The sequence below is a fragment of the Lissotriton vulgaris genome, chromosome 4_1 (genome assembly GCF_964263255.1).
Source record: "Lissotriton vulgaris chromosome 4_1, aLisVul1.2, whole genome shotgun sequence".
Lineage (NCBI taxonomy): Eukaryota > Metazoa > Chordata > Amphibia > Caudata > Salamandridae > Lissotriton > Lissotriton vulgaris.
Window position 1 is genome coordinate 479,909,548 of NC_141691.1, and position 17,177 is coordinate 479,926,724.

The following is a 17,177-nucleotide window of genomic DNA, read 5'->3' on the forward strand; positions in this document are numbered from 1 at the left end:
GTAGAGAATCTCACCAGAGTGAGATGAGTCACCTACCTCCTACTCTCATACAGCATCTGCAAGCCATGCTGGTGGATTACCGGCAGAGGTTTCCCCCAGAACAGGCTGTTTCAGAAAATCCACCCGACCAGCGGTGGTTCCTGATCCTTTACCTCAACCTGAGGTTCCTGCTACAGCGCCTCAGCCTCCAGGCCCCCCTGGGGACAAGATACTACTTCCTCTGAAGAGGAGTTTGAAGTGGGCGGACTACCAGAAAATGCCCATACTACAGATTCTTGGGACAAATGCATTATACCAATGCCTTCTCCGCCACTTCCTCTACCACCTGATTCACCCCCAGAGGATATCGGGGGTTTCACAATTTAATGCAGCGAGCGGCAGCCAGATTTCAATTGCCTGTCACGGTCGAACGGACAGAATGCTTCCTGCATGATTTTAAGGAAGAGTCCAGGAAGATCACTAGGGCTGTTCCGATCATTGATTATATCTGGAACGAAGAAGTTAAAATAATGAAGACGCCAGCATCTATTCCAGCCGTTCTTCCTCGTATAGAAAATAAATCATGCCCCTGAACAGCCCATCTTGTCTCATTAACCATCCTCGACCAGATTCGGTCATTTCTCAAGCTGCCCAACCGAGATCTAAAAACCCAGCTACACCCATGACTACACCGCCTGATAAGGAAGGGCGTAGCCTTGACCTTATAGGCAAAAATAATTCTACCATGGCAGCGGCTTCCATTAGAGCAGCTAATTCCCTAGCAATATTCGGTCGTTATGACAGTCAAATGTGGTCAGATATGGCCGGACTTATTGAACTCCTTCCTGAAGACCGGAGACAAGAAGCAAGGAAAATTTGCTGGAGGGAGAACGTGCTGCATCTGAGACCATAGATTGCACACTGGACATTGTGAATACTAACTTTCGCCAGCTTGCAGGTGCAGCAGTTTTCAGACGTCAAGGTTGGCTTAAAGCCACCACTTTCAGGCCTGCAGTGCAAACAAAGATGTTAGACATGGCTTATGACGGCGAATAGTTGTTTGGTAAACACATTGATGGAGCCCTCTTAGCGATAAAAACAGACACAGATACCGCTAGATCGTTAGGCACACTTCAATACAAGCGAGGATCTTTCAGAGGCGCAAGAGGATGTGGTTTTTTCACAAGAGGAGGATACCAAAACCAACAAAACAGGCAGTACCAACCCCATTATAGGCAGACTTACAGCCAGTCATCTTATCGGCAATTCCACACAGTTGGTTTCTCTCGTCCGGGTGGTCGAAAGCGATCACTAAATCAAGGTCGAGACACCACCAGAAAGCAGTGATCTCCGAAGGGCACCAACCACACTACCTCCCATTCCTGTGGGGGCAAAAATCTCAGCATTTGTAGACAAGTGGCACGAAATTACTTCAGATCAATGGGTTCTGGACCTAGTTGCCAACGGTCACTCCCTGGAATTTTATCAAGAAGCCTCCTCCTACACCGCCCCTGGTACTCCCTCCCCCTCGTCTTCACATATCTTTCAAGGAAGCATTGACGATGCGCCTCAAGAATGTGATAAAGTTCCATCACTTCAGAAACTAACAGGTTTCTATTCTCGTTTCTTCCTGATCAAAAAGAAGTCAAGAGATTGGTGACCGATTCTAGACTTTCGCAAACTGAACCAATTCCTCAAAAAACAAAGTTTCAGTATGGTCACTCTTTCAGAGATTCTAGGTTGTCTAAACGAGGGAGACTTTATGGCTTCTATGGATATACTCCCACATACCATTCCATCGCAAATATCTCCGCTTCACTGTGGCTGGCGCCCACTATCAGTTCAAAGTGCTCCCGTTTAGACTAAAATCGGCTCCAAGAATCTTCACGAAGTTCTTGGCACCTGTGGTAGCAGCTTTGAGATCTCGGGGAATCCAATTATTCCTGTATTTAGACGATTGGCTGATCAAAGGTCCTTCGGCGCACGCAGTCAATGTTACCACAACGACATTTCTTCGTCTCTTCGCTTCTCTGGGGCTGACTATCAACGAGAGCAAATCAGTTTCGCCCCATGCAAGTCCTTCCATTTCTTGGAGCGCTACTGGACAGTCCATTACCACCCCCTTTTGTACCACAGTCCAGTGCAAGGCATTCTTATCTCACGAAAGGCAGGTATGACTTCAAAAGCTGGCAACCCTAATTTGAAGAAAAAGGTCAGTTTCTGGCCAGATGTTTGCTTCGCTCCTGGGGATGTGCTCTTCTGCAATAAATCTCTATTTCCCCTGGCAAGACTCCGAATGAGAGCTCTTCAAGAGGAGCTCCACCTGCAGTGGCAGCAAGCTCTGGGTGCGTTCGACGATACCATCAGGGTCACACCACGCATGAGAAACGCTCTGCATTGGTGGTCACAGATTACGAATTTAGCACAAGGTCTCACATTCATTCAGACCATTCCAGACTGTTTTAACGACATATGCCTCCATGGAGGGATGGGGAGGTCATCTACAAGATTTACAGATTCAGGGAAAATGGTCTCAAGTGCACAAGAAACAGCATATCAACAGTCTGGAGTTGCGCGCAATCTCTGCTCCTACAAGCATTCCGTCCAAGGATTGCGGGTTCCTCAGTGATGGTCCGCAACAACAATACCACAAGCATGTTTTATGTAAGCAAGCCAGGAGAAATAAGATCCGCAACTCTGTCGCAAGAGGCTCAAGAATTGTGAGAGTGGGTCATACTGCACCACATAACCCTGAGAGCAGAGGACGTCGGGGGGTCTCCACAATACCCTGGCGGACACGTTGAACAGGTCACATTCGAACTGCCACAAGTGGGAACTAGAACAGGACCAAGTAAACAGAGTGTTCCAAGCTTGGGGCAAACCAGCATTTGATCTATTTGCAACCAGAGAGAACAAAAAATGCTGATATTACACCAGCAGGTTCCCTCAACAGGGCTCAAAGGGAATGCACTGTCCATACGATGGTCCGGGATTTGTGCTTACGCTTTTCCCCAATACCACTAATCCGCAAGATGAAGCTGGAAGGTTGCCGTCTGATCCTGATTTCACCCCGGTGACCACGGCACTACTGGTTCCAGGAACTTCTGTTGCTATCTCAAGACGAGCCGATTTGCATTTTTCCAACGCCCACGATGTTGTCAAGGGTCAAAGGTCGGGTAGTTCACCCGGACCCACAGTCTCTACATTTACATGCGTGGCTCCTGATTTCTTAGAATTAAAGGACCTTAACATTTCACAAGACTGTCGTGAGATCTTGGCACAATCTCGAGCCCAGAGCACTATCAAGACTTATCGTCTAAAATGGAAGCTTGTTGGTGTGAGGCGAACAATATCCACCCGGATCAGGCTCCTGTGGAGAAAATTCTCCCTTATTTGCTCTCTAGCTAGGTACAGGCTCATCTTTTCATCGGTCAAGGTCCATCTAGCGGCAATCTCCATATTCAGAAAAGGCGCTGAGCTTCCTTCTCTCTGTTCATCTTCATTGGCCAACAATTCATGAGAGGGTTTTTCCGAGACTTCCCTCCAGTACGGCCTCCGCCTCCGGAGTAGGAACTCAATACTGTCCTAGCGCAGTTAATGAAACATCCATTTGAGTCTATCCACAAAGCCGAACTCCAATTCCTCACGTGGAAAGTCTCCTTGCTTTTGGCTTTAATGTCCGCTAGAAGAGTTAGTGAAATCCAAGCCTTCGCTATCAAGGAACTGTTTCTACATTTTACTCAGGACTGCGTAACCCTTTGGACGAATCCTACATTCATCCCCAAAGTACCGTCAGTTTCATTTAAATTAACCGGTGAGATTAAGAACTTTCTTTCCGAATCCATCCACGCCAGCGGAAAGAACTTTGCACTCTCGATATAAAGCGTTGTTTAATATTCTACCTACAAAAAACAAAGGACATCAGTTGATCCAACCAACTGTTAGTGGCCCATGGCCAAGCAACACTTGGAAATGCAGTCACGAAAGCCACAATTGCCAGATGGCTGGCATCTATAATTAATTTCTGCCATGACAAGGCCAACAAGCCTTTGCTGAGGAAAGGCAAGGCTAATTCTACAAGTACTATCAGCGTCTACAGCTTTCTTTACTGGAGTGACTCTGGAAAATGTCTGTCTTGCTGCGACATGGAAGAATGTCTGCACGTTCACGAAACATTACTGTCTTCAATCTGCACCTCAAGATGATGCAGCGGTTGGACAGGCTGTACTACGCCATCTTTTCCTTTGAGGTCAGATTCAAGTACCTTTTTTCTTTTAATGCTATTTTATGGCTGTCACTTCATGCTACATACAATTATATGCATTTACAGGAATGTATTTTACACATATATGATATATATTGGTACATAAATATCCATGTAGTGATATTTGTATGCATGTTTTATTTGATGTCTTACATGATTTTGATTTCTTAAAAACGTGCTTATTTTAAGCTTTCTTAACCATTATGGATGCAGTTTGGGAGTTTTATGAGCACTTGTCTCCCACCATCCGCAACCGACTGTATACTCTGTATACTGCTTGCTACTCTGATTCAAGCATGTGAAAGATATCCCAATACTGGATAAGAAAACAAGTTACTTACCTGTAACTACAGTTATCCAGTATTAGTATCTTTCAAAGATTCACATGCACCCACCCTCCTCCCCAGAGAGTCAGTTATCTATTATTTGAGATACTTACTTCCCACTTGTGCTAAGGAAAGTCTGAGGAGAACTGGTTCTGCTGAGTGTTCTAGAGGGTGCTGATTGGTTGGATCTGACTTTTGGTTCTTTTGCCATAATGAGGTAGATAGGCTACTAAGATTTTCTTTTTGCCTATTACTACTATTTACCTTTGGCACTACTTTTGTAATTTTTCGTGGGACTCCCGCCTCGACGACGGGGAATGATTCAGGCATGTGAATCTATGAAAGATACCAATACTGGATAACTGTAGTTACAGGTAACTTATTTTCTTCTTCTCTATATACTCACTGGAAGATTTGTAGTCGTTTTTAAAACCTAGAGTGATAAGGGGGTGTTTTGCCATGTTTCATCTGTCTTTTGCTTTCTGTCCTCCCGGTTTTGACTGTTTTTGCTGGTTTATTGCCTCTGCGTACTATCTCACTGCTGTTCAGTGTTAAAGTGCAAGAGCTCCTGTTGTAAATTGTATTATGGATTGGTGTTTTTATGATTGGCTTATTTGATTTACTGGTAAGTCTCTAGTGAAGTGCATAGAGTGCCAGGGCCTGTAAATCAAATGCTGCTAGTGGGCCTGCAGCACTGATTTGCCATCCACACGAGCAGCCCTGTAAAGGGTTCTCAGACCTACTACTGCAGTGTCTGTGCACAGTTTGTAACTGCCATGTCAACCTGACAAGTGCACCCATTTCCAGTTCCTAATCTTTCCTTTTCTTACATCTAAGTCAGCCCTAAAATAGTCCGAAGGTACCCCTCTGGGCAGGGTGCTGTGTATGTTAAAGGTAGGACATCTACTGGTGTGACATGTCCTGGTAGTGAATTACTGTGTATTTCCATTTCCATTTCACTATGGGAAGAATCATTTGTCCCATAGGATAGAATGGGAGTTTACTTATAACATCGTATACGCATAACTTTCCATTGGGACGAGAAGGTAAAGTTATGTATGCCTGGACTCAGAATGTAAAAATGCATCTTTTAGTAAAGATTGGCATGTTCTGTATTTGAAAATGCCACTTGTAGAAAGTAGGTATTTTCTTACTTAGCCATCCTGTGTGCCTGTACTGGGTTTGTGGATTGACTGTCTGAGGTGCTAGGGGTTGTGCATTCTTTTCAGACAGCCAAGGGGGTGAGGTGTGTCCTGCCTTTTTTGGATTCGTTTGGGATGGACTGAATAGACCTGGGCTGCATTTAGAGTAGTAGGAGAAGATTATTTTGCACCTGAATGGGCCTGGTCTGCTTTACCCCATGCTGCCTCCACCTCCTGCTGGACATCTGGGCCAGAGAGGACTGGTTTTGACTAGGTACATACAAGAATACCCTTCCCCGGGAAGGGTTTACATCTAAAGCACTCCGGAACGATGAGAATCATTTAAAAAAAATTCCAACTAAGATTGTATCATCTTCAATGATCAGTTTGTTCATCAATTTGTTCTTTCATATTACATCATATGAAGTTCATTTAATCCGCATTTATGCATTCCAAAGATGATGAAAACATCTTGACTGATAACAAATGGTTTAGCAGGTCACCGCATTGTAAATATGTCCCTGATGCATTTCGGGCAGAAGCCCTTCTTCAGGTGAGAGTTTTCTGAAAAAATGAAAGAAAGCTATTTATTTGGAATCGAAGCCTATACAGAATGCGCAAAAAAATAGTGAGAATGGGTGAGTGACCATATTGAATTTCTGTGTTAATAAAGGGATAATCTTTATCGTTAAAAGGAGGGATGAAGAGCAAATGTGAAGAGTACGTGTACTCATTAATACAAAAGTGCTGGTTATCAAGTACATGCCATGAAATCGAAATTCGGCGTAAGGAAAATCATGCATGCGCAAGGAGGTGTACAGGAGGTGCCATAATTATCAACAAACGTGTCGTGAGCTCTAAGGGCTAAACAAAGGAAGTACACCACTGCAGGCGCAAAAAGTATCACAGCGGTGCCGATAGTACCAACATGCATACCATTAGTACTGCAAGCTGAGAACAGAGAACAAGCAACCGTGCAAAAACAAGATGAAACTTCTAGTAATTTTGAAAGTTCTTCAACTATTAAGAGTTTCAGATCTAATGAGCATTTATTAAGGATGCCGAAACATTGCGCCGTAAATAGAGTATTGTTCACACACAAAGTTGATTTGAGGGGTATAAACAAGACCCCTAGGGATTCTTTGGACTTTGTGATATCTGATAAGTGTATTAGCGTGCAGCCGCTAGTTTATTTCTCTCTTTGCTGTGAAAAGTAATTATCGAATATTTGATTGAACAGATCCAGTGCTGGATGCAACAGATTCCGCTTCTTGGATAAGCGAGTAAATCCTGTTAGGATCGTCTGTAGAAAATCCACACGTGTCCGCTTTGTTGCCTGTAAGGTTCGCTATGACTTCATGCGACATGGTGATTGCTTGGGTGCTGAACAGTGTGAACAGATGAGTAATATACCAATAGGTAGAGGAACGGTTGAACCCCTGTTTTCAAGAATATCATGGAACCACAATCAAGAGAAGATCAAGGCACTCTACTAGGCTTAAGACCTAAGAGTACTTTTATGGCACCCATGAGCCATAAAGTGCTTGACACTTTTGAGACTATGGTATACAAGGACATACACACTATTTCTAAGAACAAAGCTCACAGAAAATCCAATCTGACAACCCAAGAACGACATGCCATTTCACAATTAGCTGCCAATGATGAAATCACTATGTAAGGCAGATAAAGGAGGAGCTTTGGTAATCTTCGATACGACCTTCTATAAACGAAAACTTGCATCGGGGATGTATTTACAATGTGGTGACCTTCTAAACCATTTATCAGTCAAGAGGTTTTCACCATCTTTGGAATGCATAAATGCTGTTTAAAAGAACGTCCCATGTCGTAATATGAAGAACAAATTGATGAATAAACTTTGATACAATCTTAGTTGGAATTTTTGAAAAATGATTCTCATCGTACCGGAGTGCTTTACATTTAAGGGTATTTTTGTATGTTTGCAGTTCCTCACCTCTACGAACAGGAGGTGATCATCTTTAGCTCCCTACCTTTTTTACTCTCTCGGAAGAAGATTCACCTTATTTACCTATGAGTGCGACAGTTCCACTACCTATTGGACTAGGTACAGACACACTCTGCCTAAAAGAAGAAAGAAAAACGGAGTATAAATATTGGGGCCCAGACCCCTGAACTTTAGAACTCTCTGGAATCAAGGAAACATGCCAGGGGGAGCACTGCCCCTTTGCTGTGTTGTTGCTTTGTTGGGTTGGCCTGCAGTTGCTGCTTCTGCCTTGGGAAGACAATTGACTGGACTAAACTTTCTTGAACGTGTTGCTGAGTATCTGAAAGTGCTTGAAGTAGAGCTTGCCTCCTGTTCTGAAGTCTCAGGGACCGCAAAGACTTCACCGACCTCTGGGAACCGCCTTTGGACCGTGGTTTCAGTTGCCACAGAGGGGCAAAAGCAACCAACTCTGTTGCTGGCTCAATGTCCTCGAGGCACAGCAGAAGGCACTGCCACCCTGATCTCACCAACGACGACTGCCACCGAGCCGCTGCTTGCACCCTGACCTGTGGGCATGCACACCGCCTTGCTTCACTTTGGCGCCTTGGTCTTACTGACGCCGTCGCCACTTGCTTACTTCGACACCCGTGACTACATCATGGATTGGTGCACTGCTCGTAAGTCTCATGATGCACCGCCTCGTCCCACACTGCAGTCAGGGCCAACTGACGCCATCTTTCACCAACGGGCTCTGTGGCTTGCACCGTGACCTGCCAGCACAGCAACGAGCACCGCCTCACTTCACATCGCAGCCCTGGTCTTACAGATGTCGCAGGACAACCTTTACTGAGCCGCTGCCTTCCCTGCACCTTGAGGGCACCGCACGCTGCACCACTTCACATCTCAACCAACGTCATCGGCCGCAATAAAAAGTATTGTTTACGAGTCTCTAAACTCCACAACCGACGCGGTCAGATGGAATTGTTGGATTCTGTTTTTACTATTGCAGTAGCCCCAAACAGAGCTACTGACTTCAAGGAACTGCATTTTTAAGGTTATTTTTGCTAAATGTTTAAGTACTGTATGTTGGATTATTATTGTTTTGGTCTTGTTTTGAATATATAAAGTATCGGATATTTTTCTAAACTGGTTTGGTGTCCTTTTGTAGTGTTTTCACTATTACTGTTGATTATGTGCAAATGCTTTACACACTGCCTCTGAGATAAGCCTGGCTGCTTGTGCCAAGTTACCAAGGGGGTGAGCAGGGGTTATTTCAGTAGTGCATCCCACTTATTCGGACTAGAAGAAAGGGTCCCTACTTGAACAAAAGTGCAAACCATTGCCAACTAGAGACCCCCATTTCTAACAGGAGGTACAAGAAATGGGGGTCTCTAGTTGGTAGAGGTATGCAAATTGTCCAAGTAGGGACCCTTCCTTCTAGTCAGGATAATGGGATTACACATTTAGATAACCCCTACATCGATTCTTTTACCTGTACAGCAGGGCCTGCATCGGATTTGGTGTGGTGGTCTCGGACTTGGGAGACCGGTGCATTGAATTCGGCGTGCAGTGAATCTTCGGCCTGCTTGCAAGCGCTGCATCGATTTCTTAGCCTCACAGGTCTGTCTCAGGATTTTCTCCTGCTCTGCGGAGTTGGAAATTTCAGCTGCAAAAAGAGCAAAGATTCTATTTTGCAGATTTCTTCAGATGTTTGTAGATCTTTGCAGAAGGAATAGCCTCCAAGGGCCCAGAACTGGATTTGACACCACAAGGCAGGCCAGAACTCCTAGGAGTGCAGTTCAAGGATGTGACAAGTGAAGTCTGTGTCCATGAGACTTCAGAATAGGAGGCAAGCTCACACAAGCCCTTGCAGAAACTTCGCAAGCAGGAAAACAGCATAGTCCAGTCCTTTTCATTTCCTTGGGAGAAACCGCAACTGCAGGTAAACACAGCAAAGGGGCAATACTCCTCTAACAGCTCTTCTTTTGGCAGAGGTTCCTCTTGATTTCAGGAGTAGTCTAAAGTTCTGGGGGTTTAGGTCCAACACTTATACCCCATTTTCTCTCTGCAGTCTTTGTTTCCAGAGTTTCGGAGCTCAGTAAAAAGCAGTTTGGTTCTTCCTGGCCTAGCTTCACTACAGGAGGTGGAGACCGCATTGTGCAGAGCAGACACAACCTATTCAGATGCTAGTGAAAACTCCTCCCACCACTCTAAATGCAGATAAGACTATTCAGCCTTCCTTAGTGACTCCGGGAAGGCAGGATACTACCCCCCTCCCCACCCCCATCCTCCCCCTTATGACTGCCTAGAGTGAATACACATCCCCAGCTCTTAAAACGCCAGAACCAGACGGTGAATACAAAAGCAGGCAGAGGCACACAATATTGTTAAACAAGAAAATGCCCACTCTCTAAAAATGCTGCAGAAACAAATGGACGGAATGCTGAATGAATCAAACCTTTACCCTCCGTCGAGAGTTATTTTTCCACTATGGCACCCCAGTTTGCCACAGTCCTATGCAAATCAGTCTTGACCCTGTTCTTCACGAGAACAGTCAAGCCTGAACTGCCAGGCTGGCTCCTGATGCCTCTGCCATACTTAGTTTTGCTTCAATATTTGATCTTTTGACTGAAAGCACTAATCTTAAAGAACATGGTGGGACCTCGACTGGAAGGGGTGTCGCCCATGTGCTTGTTTGTTCGATATATCTTCTGCCTTTGGGAACTGTTGGTGCGTAAAATTTAACTACACCATTTTTAAAGCTGCTAAGTGGCTTATTGTAAGTGGGGGGTAAGCACAGAGTGCCTGGGCTGCTATGCTAAAGCTTTCTAATCCGTACCTCTAGTAGATTGTAACAAACGTGAAGCAGTTTATCTGGCATTTTACAAGATGTTAAATACAAATATCTTGGTGAAGGAAATGTTCTATTCGAAGAATGTGATCTGAAAAACATGCAAGTATCTGAAGTGGGAACTGCTATTCTTTAAGTTCAGGACCTTACATCACTTTCTAAAGCTTTATAATTGTGTTGCTCCTCTGCGCGTGAAGGATTACATTTATGTTACACAAGGACTGAACATTTTTTATTTCACAGCAGAGCCCAATCTGAGCTGAGTTAAGATATCCTGTCCATTTGTGAAGGCTGACGAGCCATTTTCTCTTTTGCAATCCTCTTTCTAGCTGACACGGCGAGCACCCGGCTGCTGAAGTGCCTCGTTCCAGCCACAGATGTGCCCGAGAGTGCTGTTGTAAAAGCAGTGTCCTGGTTCTGCACCTGCAAGTCCTCCGCCAGCACTCAGGTACTTGTACTAACCTGAGCTAGACATAAGCTCTGTTTGACAAACAAAATGGAAATATTATTGTGTGAAGTGCAGGACCCAGTTCTATTTCAGAAACATGTAACCATTGTGTAAAATAACCTCCGTGGCTTAACGAAAGTTGAGGAGGCCCTTCTGCAAGGTACAGAGGGCCCCCCGCTACGTATTTAATCCGGAGCTCTCAGGCCTGTGCTGAGAGCATCCCATGCCGCGTGACCTCTTTGTGCTGTGTCTGCATGACTTTGGGTGGTGAGTGCTTGGGCTTTGAGGGACCATGGCTGTGCAGTACGTTTGTTTTCAGAGCACAGAAGACATTTAACTAATCACCACATTACATAAAGGAAGTCCTCTTGTATTATAGGTGTAATGGAAATGTTGCGTTTTGAAAAGTTATATATGGTCGGAGGAGAATAAAAGTAATATGAATAGTGTAGTCCTGGAATGCACAACAATTAAGCGGCAAGCATTGAAAATGCAATAGGTCTCGCCTTTTATTAAGTTAAAGCTATTTGCTTTGCTAATGGTATTGTATAGCAAAGCAATTGGCTTTAACTTAATGAAAGGCGAGACCTATTGCATTTTTAGGTCTCGACCTACAGCATTGCTTTAGCAATACTTTTTTGTCGAGATTATAATGAGGCTTCCAAAAGTCTACCCAAACTGCTGCGGATCGGGTACAGTTCATGCGAGCCAGGCACGTGCACATCGCACATCACACACCCACACCATTGCCAGCCACATTACACACCATTTGTCTGAGCCTTGGCATCAGACTTCAAAGGAATCCGCTCCCCCGCTGCCCCCCCCTCCCAATGCCGAAAGCTTGTTTTAAGTAGCGTGGCACGTCATTCTTTATCCTGTTTTTTTTATAAACAGTGCTGTATGTTGCACCATATATTATATCTATATTAAGCATTGTGGCATGCTTCAGCTTCAACAATGGCAGCTGCGCCATTCTTTTTTGTTCTGTGTGGCTCGCCCAACTCCATCCCACCACGGAGACACTCATTAGTATGGCTCAACAAAGTAAGTGTGGCATGCCACAGTTTATCTATACGCTACACACAACTTAATATATATTTTTATAAGCAGCATAGCACACTGCTCTTTCTTATGTTTTTTTTAAACAGCCCGGCACGCCTCGCTTTATCTTATGTTTTTTTTAAGCATTGAGGTATGCTTCAGCTTCAACAATGGCGGTCGCGCCTTTCTTTTCTTCTGCGCAGCTCACCCACCTCCATGCCACCAAAGAGACAGTCATTAGAATGGCTTAACAAAGTAAATGCCTCCGCTAATCATCAATAGCTCTCATGAAGCTGTTCTGATTCTGCACACAACCTAATTATTATTTTTTTTGAAAGGCACATCACTGTGCTTTCGCTAAAAAAAATTCAAACAATGCGGCACGCCGCACTTCAGCTTCAACAATGGCGGCTGTGCTTTTCTTTTCTTCTGTGCGGCTCAACAAACTCTATTTTAGCCTATCACTCACTCATCCTGACTCCTCTCCCATGCCACAGCCCCCCCATCTCTCCATATCTGACCCCATCCCGCTCCACTAGACTGACCCCCACCCATGCACAAATCATGACACCTTGAGGAGGTCGCTCGCTGGCACAGGCTTTTCGGCCCTCTCCACTCTCGCTCACCATGGCAAGGCTGGTATGGCAGGCAAGCTCAACGCCACGCTTCAGCTTCAACAACGGAGACCGCGCATTTCTATTCTTCTGCACGGCTCGCCCACCTCCATGCCACCACGGAGGCCGTAATTTGCATGGCTCAAGCAAGTAAGTGCCTCCGCTGGTCATCGATAGATCTCATGCAGCTGTTGTGATTACTGGCGGGGTTTACTCTAATGGACTGCATTCTGCGTGTGTTTTTGTGTGTTCACTTCGTCATCTGTTAGTCATACCCTATATGTACTGTGTGTATGCACGCCTTTTGTGACTGCCGTACATAGTCTCCTTTTGTGTGTGTTTATTCGCCGTCTGCTCTGGATGCATGCCACAATCATTGTTTTGTACTCTGTGTTATCCGTTGGCATGATGCCTCTATGCTCAGAGTAGGGGAACAGGGCGATCTTTGTATGCTGTTTGCACACTCCGTGTGTGCTATGTCTGTAAACTTGGAGATCTCTGTATGCAATCTGCTTGTATGTTTGTGCACAATTTCCTACTGTGCATGCACACAAAAGGAAACTGAAACCATGCACCCCCCACAAACACAACACCCCCACACACAAACACAACACCCCCACACACAAACACAACACCCCCACACACAAACACAACACCCCCACACACAAACACAACACCCCCACACACAAACACAACACCCCCACACACAGACACAACACCCCCACACACAGACACAACACCCCCACACACAGCACAACACCCCCACACACAGACACAACACCCCCACACACAGACACAACACCCCCACACACAGACACAACACCCCCACACACAGACACAACACCCCCACACACAGACACAACACCCCCACACACAGACACAACACCCCCACACACAGACACAACACCCCCACACACAGACACAACACCCCCACACACAGACACAACACCCCCACACACAGACAAAACCCCCCACACACAGACAAAACCCCCCACACACAGACAAAACCCCCCACACACAGACAAAACCCCCCACACACAGACAACACCCCCCACACACAGACCACACCCCCCACACACAGACCACACCCCCCACACACAGACCACACCCCCCACACACAGACCACACCCCCCACACACAGACCACACCCCCCACACACAGACCACACCCCCCACACACAGACCACCCCCCCCCACACACAGACCACACCCCCCCACACACAGACCACACCCCCCACACACAGACCACACCCCCCACACACAGACCACACCCCCCACACACAGACCACACCCCCCACACACAGACCACACCACCCACACACAGACCACACACCCCCACACACAGACATCACCCCCACACACAGACATCACCCCCACACACAGACCACACCCCCCACACACAGACCACACCCCCCACACACAGACCACACCCCCCACCAGACCAGACCCCCCACCAGACCAGACCCCCCACCAGACCAGACCCCCCACCAGACCAGACCCCCCACCAGACCAGACCCCCCACCAGACCAGACCCCCCACCAGACCAGACCCCCCACCAGACCAGACCCCCCACCAGACCAGACCCCCCACCAGACCAGACCCCCCACCAGACCAGACCCCCCACCAGACCAGACCCCCCACCACACCACACACCCCCCACCACACCACACACCCCCCCCACACCACACACCCCCCCACACCACACACCCCCCACAGACCACACACCCCCCACAGACCACACACCCCCCACAGACCACCCCCCCACCCCACAGACCACCCCCCCACACAGACCACACCCCCCCCACAGACCACCCCCCCCCCCACAGACCACACCTCCCACACAGACCACACCCCCACACAGACCACACCCCCACACAGACCACACCCCCACACACACACCACACCCCCCCCACACACACCACACCCCCCCCACACACACCACACCCCCCACACACACACCACACCCCCCACACACACACCACACCCCCCACACACACACCACACCCCCCACACACACACCACACCCCCCACACACACACAACACCCCCCCATACACACACCTGTCAGGGCCCCACAAGTCTTACCTCTGCTTGTGAAGCGATTCCGCAGAGACGACCGGAGCTACCGCCCCTGTACCCAGCTGACGGGCACAGAATGTAAAACACGGTAAGGATGAGTTGGGAGCAGGGAAGGTAGCCAGAAAGGAACAAAAGGCCTGGCCTGTGTGGAGTTCGGGTAGGGTCTTGACGCCAACTGGCAGAAAACTGTAAGACAAAGGAGACTAATTAGGGAAAGACCTCGCCTCCCCCTTCAATTACAGACTTCTAGGCACATACAGAAAGCCCGTTCACTCACAAACTCACCAGTGTAGCACAGTCGGCCGTACACAAGGTTGTTTTGATGTTCCAAAGAAAAGAAAACTAATGAATAGCGCTCCTGCGCGTACTTTACAAACACAAGGTACTTCGCTCCTGCGCATAGAACAATCCCTAAGCAGTGTGCTCCTGCACGTGTACAAAACCCAAGTATAGTGCTCCTGCGCCTTAGTACATCGCTTGCGAAGAGCATCCAACATGTGGCGTTCCCTCTGGCAAAGTAAATCAGTTATAGTGCTCCTGCGCTGTGACAGGCTTGAGGAACAAAGTTAAGGAAAGTCAATTGCGCTGCAGTGCGGAAAATCATAAGTAAACCACCGCTCCCTCAGTGGGGCAAACGAGGATTACACAAACAGCGCTCCAGCACGGCGTTAGTGTATGTAGCAACGGCACTCCCAGCCAGGGAATGCGGAGAGAACGAGCAGCGCTCCGGGGCGGCTGAAATGCGGGCGAAACAAAGAACCAAGTCTTAGCGCTCCTGCGCTCTGGTGCTGCTATGATACAGCAGGCGGGGACTGGCATTCGGGAACTCGCCAGAATCCAAAGCGCAGACCCAGCGGGAAAACGCGGTATTAAGCGTTTTCCCCCGGAAGCGCTTACCTGGTCTGTGCAGTGAAAGACTGGACCGGGACTCTACTTCCGCTGGAAGTGAGTATCCCGGTCTATCGTATGTGCCCAGCAGCCTCTAATGAAACTGCAAAACGCCGCAACACGACAGTATCCCCCCCTTAAAAACAGACCCCCCAACCAGCCGGACTCAGAAAGGAGAGGCAGGGCGAGGGCTAAGCGGATGGCTCAGATGGAAAGCACGGACCAAACTGGGAGCATGGCGCACATGGAATAGAAAGTGAGAACTACCCTGCCATGGTATGATTATATGGTCCCTTCAGCGAGATCCAAAGAGTGAAGGGAGGGGGGGTGACATAAATTAATGCTTCGGAGCCAATGAGATATCAAACACATTCAGAGCAAATTGTGAAAAAGTAGAAAAGTTTTTATTTTTTAGAATTAACAATTCATAAATAGAGTCCATGAAATAACTTTCTAAAGCATATATGCAAACACAGGAAAAAGGTTTTCCTCCTGGGACTAAATACGTATCATCATAAAAAATTCATACAGGGAATAAGAGTTTATTAGCGTCCACACACTCCCACAGTCATTCACTAAGCAAACATACACATCTCAATCTCTCTCACTATCGAGATAATGCAAACATACACATACAAACATAGAAGGACCTAGGGGCCTGCAACATCACAATCAATGGTTGCTAGGGTAGAAAAAACCAACATGGTGGCAGTTAAAGTTGAAGTGCAGTAAATGGTAATACTACACTGAAGGCCATCCATGTAGATCACGCCAACGTGCGTTTCAATGCAAGGCCAATTTAGGCTGCATCTTCATCAGGGCATTGGAGACCAGGGAGGGGGACATACACACATTTTTCTCATAGAGGAGTCTTATCATAGATTCTTCAGTAATTCAGATGAGGTACCTGCAGAAAAGGGTTTCTTACAGGTCTATACGGATGGGAACCATGCGAGCTTCCGGATTAAACAGGTCCTAATAAAAAATTAGAAAGCGGGCACATATTTTTCTGGTTTCCTTCACAGGCGGCGCATCCCATTAGAGGAGACTCCGGGGGGAGGGGGGGAAACCATGTTCTGATTAAGCAAACGTTCTGTAAGTGATCACTGTGGGTATGATCTGGCAAGGTCAGGAAAGAAGAGACCAGATGGAAGGAATCGGGCCAACAGCAAGTTCCCTGTGGCTGCCGGAATCGGCGTCCCGTGCCGCGACCGGGCTATAGGGTGGAACCCTTCAATATCCACTTAGTAATCAGGGGAGGCCGGATATGAGGATCTGAATAAAAGGAAGATCAGAGATGGGTCGCAAGGTCGGCGTCCTCTCTCGTCGGCGCACATGGGACAGTGGTTCCCAGGACCGCTCATCTGGACCGTACCCCTTCCAGTCCACTAGGTAGTATAGCTTCCCCCTAGTACGACGGGAACCCAGGATTGCCCTGACCTCGTACTCAACATGGTCCTCCACCTCCACCGGGGAAGGAGGAGATGGAACTGAGCTGTCAGGATGAACTGCACGCAACAGGGAGACGTGGAAGACCGGATGGATCTTCATATGCGGAGGAAGTGTGAGCCGCATTGCAAC

General features: G+C 47.2%; 1 protein-coding gene across 2 annotated transcripts in view; it reads left to right on the top strand.

The window, feature by feature from the left end:
- CENPI (centromere protein I) overlaps positions 1-17,177 on the top strand; it is a 508,210-nt gene that overhangs the window by 143,310 nt on the left and 347,723 nt on the right. For both annotated transcript variants that reach the window (XM_086964635.1, XM_086964636.1), the window contains exon 4: positions 10,858-10,976. In XM_086964635.1, coding sequence (XP_086820761.1) covers positions 10,858-10,976 — 119 coding nt within the window. The remainder of the gene's footprint in view (positions 1-10,857; positions 10,977-17,177) is intronic.